Raw genomic sequence first — 22,900 nt, forward strand, 5'->3', positions numbered from 1 at the left:
AAGACAATACTGATATCTTTCATTTATACAGCAACCTTAACAATTAGAGTAAACATTTTTTTTTTTTACAATTGTATCCTTCATTATGAGGAGTCCTTTTTCTTTTATTAACATGTATTTATAACTATTATTAGTCTTTTAAAGTCTAAGTGGCAAGCAGAACTCCTCCTAAGCGGCGAAATGTTGTCTTTGGACACTGGAGATGCTTGTTGATATATCTTAAATCATATTCAACAGCTGTTTAACATCAGACAGATCAAGAGCAGTAGATTCAGATCTTCCCTTATTGTCTCCGGAAGGAAATTAAGGAAGGAGAGTCGGTATTCAAAAGTTTACAGAAGCAAAGTTCCCGCGCTTTAAGGTCCATCAGTATCATTACAGTAGCTTTAAAACAGCCATACAGACGTGACAGCAGCCGAATCGTCCTCAAATGTTATCCAGCATCGTCCTATAAGAAGAACTGGTCGGATGGGTCTTAACGAAATACGCACGTCAGAGGAGAGGGGAAAGAAAAATGTGGACTGCAGCCTGGTTTTCCACAATCCCAAAAAACAAAAACAAAGGGAAGAAGAAGGAATAGGTCTAATCTTTCATTTAAACTCATTTTAGATTTTCCACTGGATGTTCCCGGCCAAAAAAAGTTGAAAGTGAAACTCAAACATGCTTGTCCCGGATGAGAGGGATGTATATCCATAATGGCGCGCTGGATCAGACGAAAAGAGATCAGTCAAGTGGAAGACAAAATGAAACTTAATCTTATTTCCTTTTGTCCATAAAAATACGTTTCCAAGAACCAAACGTTCTAGATCAATATTTACACCCAAATCCATCAGAGAGCGACATAAAGAGTTCTGAAACGCAGAAGCAAAAGTCCCTTTTCCCGCGTGTTCTGTTGACGGTTCGAATTCCCTTCAGTGCTTCAGTGTCGGCTTCTTTTTCCCGCCAACGTTGATAAAACAGCTTCACCTTATTTATCTATCAAACTATTTAAATAGCAAACAGAAATTACTCAAAATAAAATTACTTGAAGTGCAATGAACATTTCCAGTGAGTCTTCTGTACAGAAAATCAAAGTCTGACAGGAGGCGGCAGGCGAATATTCTCAGCAAGAACTCGCACAGGACCGATGACCTTACCCACAATGCAACACTGCAAACTCCCTTGGTGGGTGTCAGTCTCCCCTGATCCTTTGCGTTCCGCATCATCGTAATAAATAAGAATTTAAAGAAAAAACGCAAGTGAAAACAGCAGTAACATTCAGCAAAAACTCGTTTACGAGCAAAATCGTACGCACACGCTCAACCCTCAGGCCAGCAAATGTCCCTCACATGGGCTAACGGTGTGACGGTTAAACCAGACTTACACTGGTAACTTAAAACGTTAAAGTTTCTTATACTGAAATTCAATCCATGAATTGTGAACACAGATATACAGAGGGAATGGGCACCTCAATCCCAAAACACAGGGAAGTCACAGGAACCGAAGGACGGGGCCATTCACACACACACACACACACACACACGCACACGCACACGCACACACACACATACATACATACATACATACATACATACATACATGCATACATACATACATACATACATACATACATACATACATACATACATGCAACAAACAGTGCTCTGAATGATTAAATTATTTGATCAACATAATGATTGGATTCTTCCCATCATCTCCAGATCTGCTCTTTACGCCTCTCGCCTCCTGTTTCAGTTCTTAGATCAGGTAGGGTCATCGCCATGGTGATTATTTGACCTCCAGGATGGAGGGGTTGCACTCCATGATGGCGACGATGATGCGGTCGATGTAGTCCTGCAGACGGAAGTTGATCTCCTCCTGTTTGTGGACGGCCTCCATCAGCTGCTCACACACACATTAAATATCACAAAGTGTTCATATTAAAAGCATAAATAAGCACAATAGTGTGATACTGACCTCAGTGCGAGACACATTGTTGATCTCGGCGGCGAGCGACTCGGACAGAGACTCAGTAAACAGGCTCTTTGCTCCCTGGATGCTCAGATTAATGATCTGCCCATTCAGCTCGTCGTTCTGCTCTTTCAGACTGCGGTTATCCTGTACACAGAGACAGAACCTCAGCAGAGATATTTGACCTGTTTGAGTCTTGGGTCTGTCGTTATCGGTTTTATTCAGTCTGTGTTGAATAATTTGAGTTTCCTATCTGAGTCTTTTGGGTCTGTGTTAACCAGTCTGAGTTTACCACTTTGAGTACTAGGTGTGTAGTTATCTGTTTTTTTCAGTCTGTGTTGACTAATTTGAGTCTCTTTACCTGTTTGAGCCTTTAGGGTTTGTTGTTTCAAGACTCAGTCTTTACCGTTTTGAGTCTGTTCTTGCCCCATGTCTTGTCTGTGTTTGAGTCTGTGTTGACCAGTTTAAGTCAGTTCTTACCAGTTTGAGTGTGTTTGTACCTGTTTGAGTCTGCGTATCTCCTGCTCCAGTTCGTTCTCTCTCATGTGAGTGTTGTATTCCTGCAGGCCGGAGCTAGCCGATCTGCCTCTTCTCACTTCAGTCTCCAACTTAAACAGCTGCAGGTGTTCCAGCTGCTTTCTCAAGTCCTCTATCAACTACACACAGAGAAGCCATTAACAGAGATGAACAACCATGTGACCCCAGCTATAAAGCCAAACAGAAGACCTCTCACCCCCTGAGTGCACTCCTTCTCTTTCTGGTTCGTATGACGTTCATGACTCAGTTTGTCTGCCATTTTCCTGCGAGATTCGATTTCTTCGTTCAATCGATCTGTGATGTCGTCCACCTCATCCTGAAGTTTCCTCTTTTCCTGCAAAAATGACTCCATCTTAGAGACCGTTTGGACTTTGTCTTGTAAAAAAGTAAAAAGTGACTAAAATAACGAATCAAAATAATGTAAAAATAGGTTTGATAGTCAATAGCCATTCTTAATTCACTCATCATTGGCAGATGTGACAAACAGGTCATTTTGGACTCTGTATGTAATCTACAGACGTGTATGAGACTCTGCGTGTGTTGGTACCTCCTCCAGCCTCTCGATGTTGGCTCTTAGACAGGGAACACATGACCTCAGCTCACTGTTCTCCTCATCCAACTGATGCAACCTGAACACACAGACAAAAATGCACAATGATATTTTATTTTTGGGCAGAGTGCACAATGAAAACACTCAAAAACAATACTGGGTTATAGAAAAAAAAAAGAGTCATGTTAACACAGCCGGATTGTATTAAATGCTGAGCCAAGTAATCTCAGAGCTCCTTTAATTTCTGCTGTTCTCCACTAGATGGCAGACACATCTTATCCACACAGAAAAAGCTCAAAATAACAGATTAAAGCTCTTAACTGTAGTGTTATTTTAAGTATTATTTATATATTATTGCATTACAATTTTTAATTGGACTTAATTTTTAAGTTTTTGTAATTTTATGTTTTTAAATAAATATTTCAATGTAGCTTTAATTAATTAAATTATTTATTTATTTATTTCAATTTTAGTTTCAGTAATTTTAGAACTTTTATTTCAGTTAGTTTCCAAGGCTTTATTTCAATAAACACAAACATTTTTAATAGTTTTAGTTAACAATAACAACACTATAATCATCCTGGAATATATGAACAGTGAGAAATAGTATTTGCTGCATATGATGCATGTCTTCATATTTCTCGATTATTATAAGACACTGAAGATAAGTTACCTGATCTAACGACCTTCTCAAGAGGACTGTTAATAAAATTAATGTGCTCTCCAAATGTGCTTAACAGTATATGATGCAAGACTCATGACATACACAGCCCACAAGCAAGCAAGTCTCTGCATTCACTTGATTTAAACATAGTTTTTTTTTATTGAATATCGTTGTTCCAAATTGTTTAAAAAGTAACATTATATAACTGGATAATATAAATGAAGATTTGTCAAAATTAAAAAAAAATTATAAGCTTGGAATCATCTGTTAAAATGGGTCAAAAATTACTAACCCACCAGAATCATATTCCAGCTAAAGTGTTTTTGTGAATTTAAACAGTCATAATATAATCTGTTATTGCATATTAAAAACCTAAAAAACATAATTTAACAAATATTTTTCTGGTATATATATATAAATCCATGTTCAAAATAATTGAAATGTATAATTTTTGTGTCGGGGAAAGTGCAAAGCAGAAAAAAAAAAAAAATCTTGTTGTTTAACCCTGACAAGCCCGTTGCAATAAAAGCAATTGTGTCCAAACTAGACGTGACTTCAACTGCGTAAACATGTTGTTGGTCACCCACAGCGAAATTTCTCCAAATGCCATTCTACATTAATCATTAAAGATATATTCTGTCCGCCCTCACCTGGCCTGGAGGTTCTCGATCTCCAGGTCTCTCTCTCGCTGGAGTTTGTTCAGAGCATCTCTGTGTTTACGGGTGTGCGTGAGTAAGTTCTCCTCCGAGTGCAGCTCCTGCTCCTTCAGCTGTTCCTCCAGAGCGTTTGCGCGGTGGACGAGAGTTAGGTTCTCCTGCCGCAGGCGCGCATGCTGCTCCTCACTCTCCAACGAGTCCTTCTCCAGCTCGCACACACGCTTCTCCAACAGCAACACCTGCAGGACAGACACAGCCTTCGTTCCTCATGCTTTCACAAAACTATCCGTTTTTCTATTCCGTCCATGTCATGTGTGCATTTTTGACTGCACTGTCACTATCAGATGAAAACACAACTTGAACTGAACTTAGATGAATAATGACACAATTGTCTTCTTCAGAACTGCTTTATGAGTGAAATGCTTAATGTTTTTTTTTATTTGTTTTAAATTGAATATTGTTGTTGCAAACTGAGCTAATTTAAATGCCACAAAGGTAACACTATCCAGCTGGAAACATGAATGAAGGTTTGTCAAAATAGAAAGATAATCTTGCAATCATCTGTTGAAATCGATCATAATTTACTAATCCACCAGTAACGTTTTGCTTTGAATGAAATCATATTCCAACAAAAGCGTCTTTGTGAATTTAAACTGACATAATATCCAGCTGTTACCGTGTATTAAAAACCTTGTTTTAATTTAATAAACATGTTGCTAAAATAATTTAAAGGTATAATTTCTGAGACACAGAAACTGCAAATATAGCAGATAAAAATTTAAGTGATTACTTTTGCAACATAAGCACTATTATTTAACTGAATTGACTCAACATATACACTATTGCCTTCTGTAGAGAAACTTATAGCTGAATTGAGCTCGTTTCATAATCATTTAACTTTACACAGTTATTGAACTGAATTGAATCAACATTGAACTGACTTAAGCTGAATGATGACAGCAGAATTAGAATTTGTCTTATATTTGAAAAGGTTTGCATCACTGATTGTGTTATTTTCCTGTTTATAACTGTGAGGCTGATTTGAAATAATCTGTATTGTATAAAGAGTTATATAAATCAAGGTAGAAATATATTGTATCATGGTAATATGAACTTTTTAGTTAAATTTTTGCCCTTTGATGACAAAACTAACAACCTAATTCACATCAAATGCACGATTTGAACCAGTTTGATGCACAATTTCTATATTAGTTTCCGAACCTTGTCTGTGATGTCACGATCCGGAAGGTCCAAAATGTCTCGAGTCAGATCTCCCATGACATCCAGAGTGCCAGACTGCTGCAAGTGTCTGAAAAACACACGCAAACATTTCAACATGTTCCCTGCTGAACTGGAAACCAGCATGAATTTCCATGCTGGTCCAGACTGTTTTTTTTCTTGCTGCTGGAGCAGCAAACTTAGACATAGTCGACTAAGAACACTGCAAAAAATGATGTTCCTCCTCTTTATTTTTGTCTAGTTTTCTAAACATTCTTAATTGAAAATACATTTACTTGAAAAATTTGCAAGATATAAAGTCTTGCTAATTTTGCAAGCAAAATTACTTGATATAGGTCTTGTTTTCTAAATTTTTTTTTATCAAAACCTAAGTGAGTTTTTGCTGAAAACAAGAAAAAAAAACATCCAAAATGACATGCAACACATCACAAAAGTTTCCCATTGTCGTTTTGTCCTTAAAACTGATGTTTGGTGCATTGAGAGGGAGGATCTCACCTTGCTGCTTTCTTACTGGATAGCCTCTTGCTCGAACTATAAGAGAGAGCACAAACAGGAAAAGGGTCAGGAAGAAAGAACGGCAAAGAGGAAAAACTCTCTTTCCATCCGTGACCTGTGAACCGCAGGTCAAAAAACACCCAGCGAAGCGCTGAAGTTTGGGGCCGTCAGCTCTTTCTGCAGGTTGAATGCTGAATCAATGCTCTTCTTTCAATGGTAATGACCTCACGGCACACGGAAATAAGCACTGTATTTATGGAGGTGTAACATGGATGCGTGAAAGGAGATTCTGTTCCTGTTGCGCAAGTCTGAACCAGGAGAAACAGCTTTGTCTATTCTCTTCATAGTCAAAAAAAACACCCTCATCACTGTTCCCTTCTGCCGCTTAGGACAAGCCAGGCTTTCCATGATCTTTTAAACAAAATACCATATATTAATATGTTAAATTAAAGTTGGATAAATTATGTTTCCTAGGCTCATTTTCTTACTCCGTTTTGGAAAAACTGAAAAATTGACTATTTAATGCATACCCAGGTAGAATAGTAACAAAATGTTATACAGTTCTTAAAGATACAGTACACCCAATAATGAAAACTCGCGTCATTCCAAAACCTTTTGAATTAATAAAATAAAAAATTAGATTTTTGAGCTTTTCTTGTCTATACAATGGTGTTATAAAATAAATAAATACAGTCATATAGGTTTAGAACTACATGACGGTGAGTAAATGATGAAAGGATTGTAATTTTTAAGCTTCCGTCTCTTTAAGAAATGTGCTTACCTATGTGTTTTAAGCTATCAACACTGCCTAGTTATATTTGTATTATGTAGCCTATATTATTTTGAAAATATTTACCTAAAAAGCACTTCAAGACTATCGTGCATGCATCAAATACACACACAACACACACCACAGCATCAACAGCAGAGCATTAATGTTCACAGCAAACTTCATCTACAGAATGTACAAACACTGAACCTTCACATCAAAACCAACACGAGTCATGCGACACTGTATAGATGTCTGCAAGTTCTTGAAGCACACACATGCAGACACAGTGAGTGTGTGTGTACAGTGGCCAAACTCAACACACACGCAGGGGAGGCGTGCACATACTGCGGGTGCGTTACCTATTCATCTCTAGTAACTGCAGTCGCGTGGACAGATCCTCCAGACGAATGATCTGCTTATGACAGTGAGTGCAGAAAAACTCCAGCGCCTCCGACTGAAGGAAACTCTGGAAACTAGCAGGGAAAGAGCTGGGGCTGAGGAGACCAAAGGAGAGGAGAAATAAGGAGAGAGGAGAAGATATGAGAGGAGAAATGAGGAGACAAGAAATGAGGAAAGGAGAAATGAGCAGAGGAGAAGAGAAATAAGTAGAACAGAGGAGAAAGAAAGAAAAATGAGCAAGGAAAGGAGAAATAAGGAGATAGAATAACATACGACAGGAGAAATTAGGAGATGAGAAATGAGGAGAGAAAAGGAGAAATAAGTAGAGTAGAGGAGAAATAAGGGTACAGAAGAAGATATGACAGAAGAAATGAGGAGAGGAGAGAGTGTGTGAGTGTTCAATAAGAGGATGAGCAGAGGGAGGGAGAGAACGGGGAACATTCAGTTGAGTGAAGGACGGAGGAGGATCTACACAGAGGTGAGCAGTACAGTGCAGGAGTAACACAGCAGGAGCAGTGTGTGTGTTTATTTGAACAGGTCTGAGAGTGTGTTGTGTTTCCATGTTCTCTTCTCAAGTGTCTAGGTGTGTGCTGGATCGCATACGCCTGACAACACCAGCACTGCAGTAAAACAATAGCCACAACAACTCGACCTTTACCCGCGGATCATAACACCTCACTAGAGAAATAATAGTGCAGTCAGCAGGACATCATGGTGGTTTACCTTTAACCGCATACACACTGCTCAGAGGGATCATAACATCTCAATCTGTCTTACAAACACACACACACACACTGTTTGTAAATGAGAGAGTTGTCTGTGGTCAGGACGTCGCTCTACAAGGTCTCATTATGCACATGATCTTCTTTGCTGTGCTGACTCACTTTCTCTCTCTCACTGTGTGGAAACTAGAAATAGTGTATTTCTATTTGTGTCAAGCTGCTCATTCAGTACAGCCCAGATAAACATTTACAGTAGTGCCTAATTATACTTTCCAAGTTTAGCTCGGGATAAAGAATAATGACAAACTGTCTTCCATGTATGTATGGAGTATGTAAGCTATACAATACTTAAGCAGTATGAGAATGTTTTTATGCTTTAAATAATCTGCTATTTGTAGGATAAGCTTGTGAGTTGGTTGTATGTTACCTAGGCGACAGCAGCATCAGTGGGCGGGGCAGTGGGCTGTCTGGGTGTGGGAGTGGCTCTGTATTTCCCTCCCCATCTGGCCCCGCCCCTCTATCCTCCTGATTGGCCAGCAGCAGGTCTGAAGTGTTGTTGCTCTCACCGAAATCCTCAAAGTGCTCCTCCTCTCCTCCAATCACCGCCACGAGGGTGTGGCCATTCAAATCAGAGCCCAAAGTGAACCTGTCACAGAAACACATGGAATATAATGTGTCATCTGCACATATTTCATTAAAGGCTGTTAAAAATACCAAGCAAATATAAACATTTTCTTTTCACCATTGTTTCTATATTTCAAACAATGGTAAAAGCTTGTAGCAAATTAATAAATTAAAATAATTTTTTTAGTTTTGTGGCCATAAATCTAAAAAATGAATCTCAAATGTTTGGGGTTGGTAAGATTTAAAAAAAAAATTTTTTAATGATTTTAAAAGATGTATCTCATGCTCACCGAAGCTGAATTTAAAGACAGCAATATTGTAGAATATTATTACTTTTTAAAATGCAATTTATTCCTGTGATGTAAAGCTGAATTTTCAGCATCATTACTCCAGTCTTCAGAGTCACATGATCTTCAGAAATCATTCTAATATACTGATCTGCTGCTCAAGAAGCATGTCTGATTATTATCCATGTTGAAAACAGTTTAATCTTTTTTGTGGAAACTGTGATGCATTTTTTCCCGGATTCTTTGATGAATAGAAAGTTCAAAAGAACAGCATTTATTTGAAAAAGAAATATTTTAATGACATTATAAATGTATTTACGGTCACGTTTTAATGTATTAATTTAATGCACCCTTGCTAAATTACTTGCTCAAAAAAAAAAAAGTTGAATGGTACTATACTGTATATTTCATCACTAGAAGCTTAATTTATGTCTAATTTACCCTTAATTCGCATATAATTTAGCACAAGTTTTACATAAACAGTCTTAAGTAAAGTCTTAAGGAAAAATCATAAAACTTTAAAATGTAAACATATATAATACATATTTAGTTTGTCTTTAGGATGATAATCTGATAATTCACTTTAATCTCTCAGCAGCCCTAAAAACGGCTGAAGAATACCGGATAGATTATACAAAGAACAGCACAAACCCTAAAGAATCCACACAAAACCAGCCCAATGCCAGTGTTTTCAGAAGTGCTCATGAAGACGAACAGACTCAAAGTAGGATAGTGATCATGAACAGGTCACATGAAAACTCACCATTAATGATGAAAAACATCACAAACCACGCTTTTAAAGTACATTTATTGCATTAAGTGCACTATCATTCAAAGGTTTAGGGTCAGAATTTTTTAATCAAAGAATCATGAAAAAAAAAAAGATCACAGTTTCTACCAAAATATTAAACTGTTTTCAACATTGATACTAATCTGAAATGTTTCTTGAGCAGCAAATCAGCATATTAGAATGATTTCTGAAGAATCATGTGACACTGAAGACTGGAGTAATGATGCTGAAAATACAGTTGCGCATCACAGGAATAAATTACATTTTACAATATATTCACATAGAAAACAGTAATGACATTATAAATGTATTTACGGTCACGTTTTAATGTATTAATTTAATGCACCCTTGCTAAATTACTTGCTCAAAAAAAAAAAAGTTGAATGGTACTATACTGTATATTTCATCACTAGAAGCTTAATTTATGTCTAATTTACCCTTAATTCGCATATAATTTAGCACAAGTTTTACATAAACAGTCTTAAGTAAAGTCTTAAGGAAAAATCATAAAACTTTAAAATGTAAACATATATAATACATATTTAGTTTGTCTTTAGGATGATAATCTGATAATTCACTTTAATCTCTCAGCAGCCCTAAAAACGGCTGAAGAATACCGGATAGATTATACAAAGAACAGCACAAACCCTAAAGAATCCACACAAAACCAGCCCAATGCCAGTGTTTTCAGAAGTGCTCATGAAGACGAACAGACTCAAAGTAGGATAGTGATCATGAACAGGTCACATGAAAACTCACCATTAATGATGAAAAACATCACAAACCACGCTTTTAAAGTACATTTATTGCATTAAGTGCACTATCATTCAAAGGTTTAGGGTCAGAATTTTTTAATCAAAGAATCATGAAAAAAAAAAAGATCACAGTTTCTACCAAAATATTAAACTGTTTTCAACATTGATACTAATCTGAAATGTTTCTTGAGCAGCAAATCAGCATATTAGAATGATTTCTGAAGAATCATGTGACACTGAAGACTGGAGTAATGATGCTGAAAATACAGTTGCGCATCACAGGAATAAATTACATTTTACAATATATTCACATAGAAAACAGTTATTTAAAATTGTAAAAATATTTCAGTTTTTACTGTATTTTTGATCAAATAAATGGAGCCTTGATGAGCATAAGAATCAAAAACATTTAAAAAAAAAAACAACATTCCAAACCTTTGAATAGTTGAGTATGAAAAGGATAAAAAAAAGACTGTACACTCTCACACACAATTAACAAGAAAACTATTACTGGTTACATAAACCTGTCAAATACTCACCCTCGTTTCACTATAACATTGCGGTTGGTCACACAAAGCACGTGTGAAGGTGGCGACCGCATCTTAAAGCGATTCGGCCTTTCTTTGGCGATTCTGAGCAACTGGGCACACAGCGTGTCAGTGCAAACCAAACTCCCACGATCGATAATAAACACTGCTTACTCAGAATAAACTAGCTTTATGTGAGGTAACATGTAGTTGTCCCTGTAGAGTTTAATCTGCCGGACATACCTGCCAGACGTTTGTGACCCGGAAAATCTGAATCAATCTCCTGTGCAAGCAAAGTTACATATGCTTAAAACGTACGATGTGTGTGCGTCTTAATCTGATTTAGAGCTCAGTAACGGTGACCCAGTGTGTGTGCTAACATGCTCTGCAATCAGTTTAATCTCTGTATGCATAAACTTATGTTGTCCAACTGATACTCAAACACATATTTAACACAGAAACACGTTGCATTAATAATGCAACAAAATTGAATAAGTAAACCTTGTTAGGTAGGTAAACTAAGGCTAGTCTGTGGGATCTGAACAAACCCTAAATGCTAAGCACTGATATCTGAGACCGGAAGTCAAAGATCTAGAGAGAAATCTGCAAGTTATCGTAAATATGATTATGCATTTTCCGTAACTCAGAATGTGAGTTTTGGGAAGGTCAGCATTGGCGAGACAGCGTGACCCTGACACAGCTAAATCAAGAGAAACGCATGAGGACTGAGAGCCAGGAGATTTTACAATGACAGAAGCGAGTAAGAGCGAGAGAGAAACAGACCCTAGAGAGTGAAAGATGGGAGAAACTCTGGGCCGCAGGAAGGCAGAAAGAGTCAACTCCACACTTCCAGCAACTGGGCAACAGGAAAATAAAGACTGACACTGATAACACGGGAAACAGGAACACCTCGGTCAGCTGAGCTGATGTTAGCGGCTCTTGGGAAATAAGAAACTCTAGTCAGCAGATTCTTGCATAAACACACATAAACAGACTTATCACTGCACACTTACTGCACAAAAGTTAGGACAAATGCAATCCAATGCAATGTCAAAAATGAAAAATAATTTAAGCGAAATCTTATTTTGTATTATAACCCATCACCTCTGCTCAACACTTATGTGGCATTACGTGGCATGAATTGTTTTTGTGGCGCCTGCCTTGTAAAACTAAAAGAAATTAAAGACCAGTGTCCAAAGCTGATACATAGTATCAGTATTTTGTGAGTTTATTGCAGATACATTCAAGGCTACTGAAACGACACGGTTTACAGGTGAACAGTCACCATTAGACATGATGTCATCACATTTCTGCAGTGTTATTTTAGTATTTTTTATATTTTTATATATTTTGAACTATCTTTTGTTTTTATACTTTTTAATTGTGTTGTGTAATTTTAATTATGTTATATGTTTGTAATTTGAATGAGTTTTTTCTATTTTTATTTTTTAATTGAGTTTCAGTTCTAGTAGTTTTTGTACTTCTTCAACTTAAAGGTGCAGTAGGAGATCTTGGAAACTGTTAACTTTAGCCTGATAGCACTGAAAGCGAACGTCCCATTCTCCCTGCAATCGCCGTCCAAAGCCACGCCCCCTGAACGCATTTACGCTCACAGACCAGAATACCAGAGACAACATTACTACAATAGGCTACATCAGAGGTTCCCAATTCCAGCCCATGTTCCGAAGTGAAGTAAATTTAAACGGATTTCCCCTGCCCAGGGAGTAGGGAGCAATGAACACTGTAGGGATCATATCGATCGGAGAACAGTTCATTCACGTAGCTCACGTCTAACAAGCTGGTTATCTGAATCGGGTCTGTTAACTAAGCGAGACATGCAAAATATGCTGAGCGGGGTGCGCGAGGACTGGGCTACATCATGTGTCATTCACCGGTGAGAAAAATTTTAAAGTACTACAATACCAGGAAGGAAGATTGGGTTGTTGATGTTTGTCTGCCAGTCTCGCTCTGTCTGCACAGTGTGCGTGAACGCGCTGGTGATGTATCCTGTCTGCGCGAACTGGGTGCGCAGAGGTATGCAAATACAGGTAGGAAAGCCAATTAAAACGCTCGGACCGAGAGTTTTGATAGGACGAACATTTCATGGTCCTACGCCTTCCACAGAGTATATAAATACATTTAGACCACTTAACTTAATGCTTGCTATCGGGATATGAAGAGACCTTCAACCAGCATAACAAAAAATGTTTCTGAAAACAATCACCTATTGCACCTTTAAGCTTATTTCTTAAACATTTCTCGTTTGAGCTTCAGCTTTATTTAAATAAATATTATATTATTTTCTTCACAAGATGTTAATTGATAGACTGGAGTGGTGTGGATTACTTGTGGATTATTGTGATGTTTTTATCAGCTGTTTGGACTCACATTCTGACGGCACCCATTCACTGCAGAGCATCCATTGGTAAGCAAGTCTGTTCTGATGAAGAAACAGTCTCTTCTACATTTTGGATGGCCTGAGTGAGTACATTTCTGAATTAAATTTTGGGTGCACTATTCCTTTAATAACAACACAGCATTTATGGCATAATTTTGGGTGATTAATGAATCCAGTCTCTTTGGGCATGTTATTTGACACCTGTGTTTTGGTATGTTACCTGTTGTGGTCGTCTCCATCCGTGAGTGTGTTTTCAATGCCGCTGTCGGTCTCCACGTCCTCATGGAGTTCTGGATGGACCAGAGCCGTCGTGTCCTCGTCCGTGAAGGTTTCACACTCACTGTAGGCGCTCTCCGACCCGAGATATGCGCTGTCTGAGACCTCCGCCTGCTGCAAACACACACACACTGATTTGAAAACTTTTATTGCTTTTGGAGACATAAAGGCGTTCCCGCTTATGCTGCAAGTATCAACTTTGTCTCAGAGGTTTCTCCTAGAAACAACTCAATCAATGATTGACATGCGGTAAGAATACAGAGTTATAAAATGAATGTGGATAACAGCTCAGATCATTTGGTTTTGGAAGAATTTGATGAGAAATGTTTAAGTTTATACTTTTCAAAGCATTTTCGTCCATTTCACCAGCTCATGCTTTTTTTAAACAGCAACACGCAAACACATGGGCGGGAGGTTATTAATGTTTGCAACGACTGTTTACAGAACAAAATTATCCGATGCATTCAGGAGTGGTTGAAAACACATGTGACCACATTGCATTTGTAGTGTAAATGCTCATCTGTTCCGATGCTTTCCAGATAACAGCCTACTCACCTGTCAATCATCCACTGCACAAAAACAAGGGGTTTAACTTTAAAAGACTCTCACAAACCAAACTGTTGCTTTGTTGTTATTTATTGCAAAGTTTAAATGTACTATGAAGGTGCATCTTGTCTAAGGTGGATATTTACATAAACAATACATCAACAATGATTAAATAATAATAATGACAGGAAAAAAAAACTGGGCACAATAAAGGAAAAAATGCAAATGTATGTAAAACCCCTTTTTCTACTGTGTATTTTCTTTTTTTACACCAAGTAGAATATTTAAAAAAATCAAAAATTAAAAAAGGTTAAAAAATAATACACAGAATGTATACCCCTTGTTCTACTTTTTATTTTTCCCTTTGTTCTAATTTTTATATTATGCAAAACATTTTCTTGTAAAAAAAATTACAACAGAAATTATGCCCCTTGTCCTACCGTTTATTTTCCCCTTTGCCTGTTATGTGATACATTTGTTTGTTTTACAAAAAAAAACTACAAATAAAGAAATAAAATGTATAAACCTTGTCCCACTGTATATTTATCTATACTCTTTACTATATAAAACATTACATTTTTACATTTAATTTAAAAGTGAGAAACTTTGTTCAATTTCTTAAGTTGTTTAAAAAAACAACGCCCAAAATAAATCTCAAACCTTCAGTCGGTCAGTAAGCTCTAACCAAAGGTACAAACTCCATCAGAAAGCCTGCATCTCAGTGCCCAACGTACCTGTGTGAGTCTGTGAGGAGCTCTTAAAACAGGAGAGGCCATTCCCAGAACCATTCTTCCTACTTGAGTACCGTCACACGGGAAAAACAGGTTCACTAATGAACCTAAAAACTAACAACAGCTGCTTCCTGTCCCTCTCACAGTCCCCACATAGAGTCACCAGAGAGAGAAATTACTCCTAGTCTGCTGCCTTGGAAAATAAGGACCAAAGTCTGAAGGACACCAAGACCAGGAATGGGCGGAGTCTGTGCCCCTGACACCGCCCCTTTAATTAACATTACACTCACGTGCCAACAGAACTTCTCACCACACCAAACAGAGTGTGTGCATACATTATGTGGCTGTGACTCAAAACCAAGTGTTCTGTCTACTTAGACAGCATTTTTAGTGTGTCTATGATGGCCAAAAATGCTGTCTAGGTAGGAGGACCACTAGCAAAACATTAACAATTCACACCCAACATGCACAAAACACTTATTCATGACGGCACGTGCTGCAACAATCATATGTTCTGATGACTGACAGGTGTGTGCATGCGTGTGTTATAAAAAAATCTATCACCAGTCTGTCCTGTATATTGTCAACCATATGTGTGTGTGTTTGTTCCTCTGGATGAGGTGGTGTGTTTTGAAAGCAAACACGGAAACAGCACAGCCATTCATGACCCACACAGGTGTGTGTGAGTATGTGTTTCATTAGAAGTGACGGGAAAACAGAAACGAGGAAAGGGAAAATCAGATCGCAAAAACAAGACCCTGAAGCAGCACATTGCATATTTCTGTATTTACAAAATGAATATGCTAAATACTGCAGGGAATAATAAGCCGCATTTGCAGATTCAGAAGAGTTTATGTTTACTGACACATTATATTATTGCAGATATAACTCTTAAAGAGTTATAAAACTCTATTATAATTAAAGCTTTTGATAGACGGGGCCACAACCATTGTAGACGCGGAGGCATACAGATTAAGCGAACCATAATTTAATAAAGTGGTTATCTTAAACTACAGTAAAGCTAGCTTAAAATATAAAACCGTTACAGTTACAAAAAGAGTAGTTAACCACACTGAAGGGCCAAACATGTTTTTGAACGAACAAATTAAAATTTGAAGGAAACTTACACCGAGAACTAAAAAACTAGAATACACTTAAAATTTTATGAATGGGTTTAAAATATAGTAATATACACAAGCATCTAACTAGAAATTTCACTTAAAGAAATCTGAAATGTCACACACTTACTAATAGAAAAGAAACAAAGAACATATATAGACTACTGTGCAAAAGTCTTAGGCCACTAGTATTTCCACCAACAAAAAATGGTTTTAAGTCAGTTATTTCTATCTTTTGCTGTAGTGTGTCAGTAGGAAATATCAGTTTACATTTCCAAACAAAGGAATGTTTGGAAATGTAAACTAATATTATTATATGTGACCCTGGACCACAAAACCAGTCATAAGGGTCAATTTTTTTGAAAATTGAAATAAATAAGCTGCCCATTGATGTATGGTTTGTTAGGACAGGACAATATTTGGCCGAGATACAACTATTTGAAAATCTGGAATCTGAGGGTGCAAAAAAAATCTAAATATTGAGAAAATTGCATTTAAAGTTGTCCAAATGAAGTTCTTAGCAATGCATATTACTAATCAAAAATTAAGTTTGATATATTTACGGTAGGAAATTTACAAAATATCTTCATGGAACATGATCTTTACTTAATATCCTAATGATTTTTGGCATAAAAGAAAAATCGCTAATTTTGACCGATACAATGTTTTTTAGCTATTGCTACAAATATACCCCAGCGACTTAAGACTGCTTTTGTGCTCCAGGGTCACATATGTCCTTCTGACACACTACTGAATATGTAGTTAGTAAATAATGAATGAGCTGAATACACATTTCACCACTGAGCCAGCAGGAGGCGCTGTAGCAGAGCAATGAACATGCTCCGTTTCTCCTATTCTGTGGTCTTTCAATCTTTTGGGGAATTTGTGGAATGTGCTGGTCTAGAATCCACGATTCTGCAATAATGGGGTCCTGAAATTCTGATTTATTATGTTTGTCATGACAAGAGGGGAGGAGAATTGGCCACAATAACCACAACGCTGGTGTGTTATACCTCGTCATATTCCTCTGGAGGTCCATTGGCTTCCACTGCACTGAGATGAGTCTTGTAGAGATCTGGATCAGAACCTGATAAAGAAAACCATCTTAAAATAGGATTTTGACAGAACTATTGATAACTGTTTAGATTGATATATATAGAAAAAACTACTGTTTGGTTGATCAACATCACCAGCGGTTCATGATATTCACATTCTCTTTATGTTTTTGAGCAAACACTGAGCAACTGGGCTGTCTGGAGTCCACGAAACTATATTTATGTAATAGTCCGTTTCAGCTAGATGGAATATTTTCCTCCTGAAAAATGTTTCCTTGAATCTGGTAAATGTTATGGAGTACAAATAGACAGGCAGGGAGAGGTAGATGCTCCAGTCACTCATCCATTAATGAAGAGAGAAATCTGACTCGTGAAACACTGGACGCCCAGCAGGCCATTAGAAACATGATCACCCTCATTACTGAAGTATTATCAGTAGAAAACCCAAGCAAAGTACTTTAAGCTATTCCTGCATCATCATCATAGATTTAAAGAGAGATGGGGAGTGTATGAGCCTGCTAGTGTATGGATTTGCTTTGAAATATAGTCAGTGAGCAGCCAACATAGACCACATTTTTAGGAAAATAAACAGTTAAATATTTGGCATTACATCACTTGCTCACCAATGGATGCGCTGCAGTGAATGGGTGCCGTCAGAATGAGAGTCCAAACAGTTGATAAAAACATCACAATAATTCACAGCACTCCAGTCCATCAGTTAATGTGTTATGAAGCCAAAAGCTGCGTGTTTGCAAGAAACAAATCCATCATTAAGGCATTTTAAATGTTAAATAGTCAAGCTAAAATACCGGTCCATAATCCATAATAACACTTCCTCTATTCCCTGTTGTCCTCTCATATCAAAATACAACCATACATTTGTTTAGATCTGTTACCAATGCTTGATCTGTGCAGATTTCTCTCCTGATTCAGACTGGACCACTTTTTCACTGGAGGAAGACTTATTATGGATTATAGACTCATATTTTTGCCAGAAGTAACCGTTTGAAGTTAAAAATATCTTGATGAATTTGTTTCTCACAAACACACAGCTTTTCACTTCTCAAGATGTTAACTGCTAGACTGGAGTGGTGTGGATTACTTGTGGATTATTGTGATGTTTTTATCAGCTGTTTGGACTCTCATTCTGACGGCACCCATTCCCTGCAGAGGATCCATTGCTGAGCAAGTGATGCAATGCTACATTTCTCCAAATTTGCTCCGATGAAGATACAAACTCATCTACATCTTGGATGACCTGTGGACAAGTGAATTTTAGCAAATTTACATTTCTGGCTGAACTATTTCTTTCCTAGGAAGAGAGTTTACTAAGTTTTGAAACACATGTTAACCAAATCCAGACTAACTATTCTGCAGGTTTAGAGAACAGATTGAAATGTGTAAAGCATCTGTGTCTAGCAGGTGTCTAATGCAGGTGTCTTCAAGAAAACTATGACAGCAGACATCTGAGGATTATCATGTGTGCTTTGCCACATTATTTTTGCATTTAAGATCAGGTTGTGTTATGTATTATGGTATGAATTCACTTAGTTTGAATGTTTAATCTAGCTATAACTCTAAATATATCAGTCATGTTAATGCTCTTGTGTGGCAAGTAAAAGCTCTTCGGAGACTCTTTTCTCTATAAAGAAACTCATAATTCCCATTTCAGCGGTGTGATTCACTGTGAGTAATTCGCAGATGCTCTGACTCATTATTTTGCGCTTTGTTTTTCTACAAAGTATTTCAGGAAATGCGAACTCTCAATCAGGATTACTAAATAGAGTCAGATTATCACGCAGTCATCAAGAAAACAAGATGTTTGTATTTCTGTCTTGGCTATTCTTTTGAGGACAAAACTGATGACGAAAACTCTAGCCAAACCTGAAAAAAAGTCCTTTTGGAGATGTTCATGAAAAAGAAAAAAAATGCTGCTTAAAGGGTTTAAATAATATTTTTATTCTGTTCTGAAATTGACAAAAATTCTATTTTAGGGTTTGGATTAGTCTATAGTATAATTGATCTCTAATTACGAACAACAGATGTTAATGGAAACTCCCAACATGATTTAAAGCAGAGGTGCCCAAACTCGGTCCTGGAGGGCCGGTGTCCTGCAGAGTTTAGCTCCAACTTGCCTCAACACACCTGCTACAAAGTTTCTAGCATGTCTAGTAAGAGTTTGATTAGCTGGTTCAGGTGTGTTTAATTGGGGTTGGAGCTAAACTCTGCAGGACACCGGCCCTTCAGGACCGAGCTTGGGCACCCCTGATTTAAAGCATGCCTTGAGTGTGTTTGTATGTGCTGCTGATGTACCTTCATTGCTGATTGCGCTGATGCCTCTGTGGAAATCTTCAAAACTGATCACACCCAGACCACTGGGATCCAAGAACCGTGTCAGATCCTTCACCTGAAACCACAAACACACAGCACTCAACAAACACGAAAAAACACACAAACTATTCATCTTACACAAACAGAGCTGCAACATCATCATACATTTAATGTCAACAAAACACACAAACGGATTCTCCCACAAAACGGAAAAAAAGATGAAAGAATGAAATGCGATCTTAATTTCCCCTGCACAAATGAAAAACTGCACATCACCAAAAAAAAGTGAGAATAAGAGACACAAAAGTGACCTAGGCTTGTTTTAGCATTTTTCTTCATCTATGCATTATCTTCTATTTAAGAACAAAACATTATATAAACTTATTTGTAACTCAAGGATAAACAAAACAGACAAAATCAGTCCGTCCCTGATATATGGTGGTAAAACACACATTCTCTCTCTTACACACACACAGTCTCGATACACTCCAGTGAACAGACACAATTACACACAGTCGGTAACCAGGCAACAGCAGAACTGATATCCAGCAGGACAGTCGTGAGTTCCAGAATCAGAGTTCTCAAAGTAAAACCACAAAAATATTCAGATACCTCCAACCGAGAGATCAAAACATCAAACTGTTGCCTAATCATTAAAGGGGTCATCGGATGCAAAAATTCACTTTACAAGTTTGAACATAAATGTGTGTTGGAAGTGTGTGTACACAGCCATCCTATAATGATAAAAATCCACCCAGTGTGTTTTTTTAAATCCCTATTTTAAAATCCCCTTTCTCAAATCAGGCTGTTCTGAGATTCCTGTCACAATGACGTAGTTCTGCACAGGCCCCTCCCACGATAGTTGATTGACACTAGCGTCTTACCTTGGACCCGCCCTGAGTGAGCTGTCATCAGTCCGCCATTGTGTCGACTCCGGTGCAGAGGAAGACAAGAACATCTCCAATTAAGCGATTGAGGTGTTCTGCTGTTGGATGTAATAATGAATATAGAAGTCGTCATTTACTCCCGACATCTGAGCCGCTGAAGATGCAGTGGATTAACGCTACTTTCGTTTTGAAGGGAATGCGCCGATCCCCGATCTACCTAAATGCGTCTATGTTCGCGCGAATCATTTGTGATCCAGCTTCAACAGAAGTAGTGAGTATAAGGGTTTTTTTATGAATCTTTGTAAATCGCCTTTCCTAATAACGTGCTAGTTAGCCAGTTTTGCGGCTGAAGTTTACAGTCTGCTCGTCACCCCACGGAAGAGAGGGGCGGGGTCAGCAGAGCTCATTAGCATTTAAAGCAACATGGACTAGAATGGCTTGCTGAAAACAGAGCTGATTTTGACAGGGTAAAAAAGGTGTTTTTTACACTACCATTGAGAAATTTTAACCAAAGTGTGTTACAGACTTTTCATTAAGACCCTAAAGAATCATATCAACTTGTGGAAAATGGGCATCCGATGACCCCTTTAAACTCTGTTTGTGTGCATGATATTTTAGCTCTTAAAGGCACCAATTTACACATACAATAAAAATACTATGTAAGTCAACGGCTACTGTCAACTGTCTCGTTACCAACATTCTTCAAAATATCTTCTTTTGTGCTTAACAAAAGAAAGAAACTCATACAGGTGTTTCATGAGTGTGAGTAAATGATGACAGTGAATTAGCACTTTAAATTACTATGTAGGAAACAGGGTTATTGCTGTTAACTAATACAAAAACTAAAACTACTAAAATATTTTTTTAATTGAAATAAAGCTGAAATAAAATAGAATACAAAACAAAAAAATGAAACTAAAATGGAAATCAATTAAAACTAAATAAAAAAAATAATTAAATAAATACAATTTACCAAAACTTACATTAAATTAAAAAGAAAACTGAAAATATATTTTTTTTAAAAACTAATTCAAAATATGAATAAAATTTGTAATAGTACATAAAAATACTAAAATAACTATATAATACACAAGTTGTTTATCAATAAATTTCTATCAGGTAAACAATCATTTAAAGATTATTCCTGGTATTTTATCACCTGTACAATCAAATTTCCTTTAATTAATCAAATGACTGCTTTAGGTAATGACTGTAATGTGGGGCAGGCGAGGAGCTGTTTCACCCCCTGTATATAAAAGCATCTTAAGTCCAAGTGTGAAAACCAGCGAGTCACGAATCAGTCACATGAGTGGCGTCACTTTGATTTCACACATCAAAAAACTGTGACTGACTGAACCACATCAATTACGATTAAAGCAGAAAAAAGTCATTAAAAACCTTAGGCCGTTGATCTTGATTTAAAACACTAGGTTTTTTAGGTCTTCACAAGCTAATTCACCCCATACAGAGAAATTATTCTTTATTCTTTTCACTTTCTTACATTTTAAAAAGCACAGTAACAACAGCTTTCTTATAGAGTCACACATGGACAGTTTTGCTCTGCTACCTGATGCTAATTACCAGTTCCTTCCTGGAAAACACTACTTCTGGGTAAGAATTTGCATCTAACGTCACACAATCCCATAGCAACCGTATCACACAGATAAAAAAGACATGGAAATGACATAATTAAAGACACATGCCAGGGTATATACAGGAATCATGGAGTTAAATTTAATACCTTTTAAGACCTTTTTTAAAACTCTTTCTATACATTTTAAGTCCTCATCGCCACTCCAAGTTTTAACTGGTTACATCTGCAACACTTACATTTACTCTATACTGTTTGTAAGATAGCACAACTAAATAGTCTTACTTTGTGATAACTCCTTATCAATGCAACATAATTCAGAAGGGGGGAACAAAGCACAAGAGAATTAATTGAGTGACTAACCAATGCAACCCAAGAAACAAGAATTAGACCAATAAACAAAACAACTCACAAAACTTACGGAGGAGGGAAAATAAAGCTCTCCGAGCTAACGGAGCAATGAGTTCACAGTATATTCAAAAGATGTATTTGTCGCATCAACTCAAACCATAGCTGTTTTGTGGAACACTTCTCATGACAAACATCTGACTGATCAGACAGGTTTAACTGTGATTACGGAGTGCTTGATTTGATACAGACTTGACAGAGTGTCAGTACTCCACCTGATCGTGTCTGAATGATCATGGAAGGTAAAATAATGATCACAACTATTACATCATTTTAATTGTGCATCCCAAGCCCATGCCAGTAAAAAAAAAAAAAACAGCCCAAAGTAGCGCAATTATGTCTCAAATATCAAAATGTAATTTCCATTCCTAAAATACATATTTTACAGTCACTGTTATGCACATTTATCATAAACACAGCTCAAATGCTTCCCACTAGTGTGGCCCAAAACATTTAGCATAGTTTTATTACAGGTGGAATGCAAAATGTTTCAGTACAAGCATTTCAACCAAATGTAATTTATGCAATATTTCAAACCTTTAACCCACTGGGGAAAATCAGCCCATGGCAACAGTTTAAAAGCAGCCCAATT

The 22,900-nt window shown here is 37.2% G+C and overlaps 1 protein-coding gene across 1 annotated transcript in view; it reads right to left on the minus strand.

Annotated features, from left to right (window-relative positions):
• Positions 1-1,598: 1,598 nt before the first annotated feature.
• The window catches only part of LOC107556639 (uncharacterized), a 31,345-nt gene continuing 10,043 nt past the window's right edge, over positions 1,599-22,900 (minus strand). Inside the window, exons 3-15 of the mRNA XM_016239775.1 lie at positions 19,405-19,498; positions 17,050-17,123; positions 13,586-13,755; positions 8,412-8,630; positions 7,223-7,357; positions 6,092-6,127; positions 5,579-5,666; positions 4,352-4,596; positions 3,035-3,116; positions 2,684-2,821; positions 2,451-2,606; positions 1,957-2,097; positions 1,599-1,881 (exon numbers count right to left, since the gene is read on the minus strand). Coding sequence (XP_016095261.1) covers positions 1,768-1,881; positions 1,957-2,097; positions 2,451-2,606; positions 2,684-2,821; positions 3,035-3,116; positions 4,352-4,596; positions 5,579-5,666; positions 6,092-6,127; positions 7,223-7,357; positions 8,412-8,630; positions 13,586-13,755; positions 17,050-17,123; positions 19,405-19,498 — 1,692 coding nt within the window. The 3' untranslated portion in view covers positions 1,599-1,767. The remainder of the gene's footprint in view (positions 1,882-1,956; positions 2,098-2,450; positions 2,607-2,683; positions 2,822-3,034; positions 3,117-4,351; positions 4,597-5,578; positions 5,667-6,091; positions 6,128-7,222; positions 7,358-8,411; positions 8,631-13,585; positions 13,756-17,049; positions 17,124-19,404; positions 19,499-22,900) is intronic.

The sequence above is a fragment of the Sinocyclocheilus grahami genome, unplaced genomic scaffold (genome assembly GCF_001515645.1).
Source record: "Sinocyclocheilus grahami isolate Dianchi unplaced genomic scaffold, SAMN03320097.WGS_v1.1 scaffold575.1, whole genome shotgun sequence".
Classification (NCBI taxonomy): domain Eukaryota; kingdom Metazoa; phylum Chordata; class Actinopteri; order Cypriniformes; family Cyprinidae; genus Sinocyclocheilus; species Sinocyclocheilus grahami.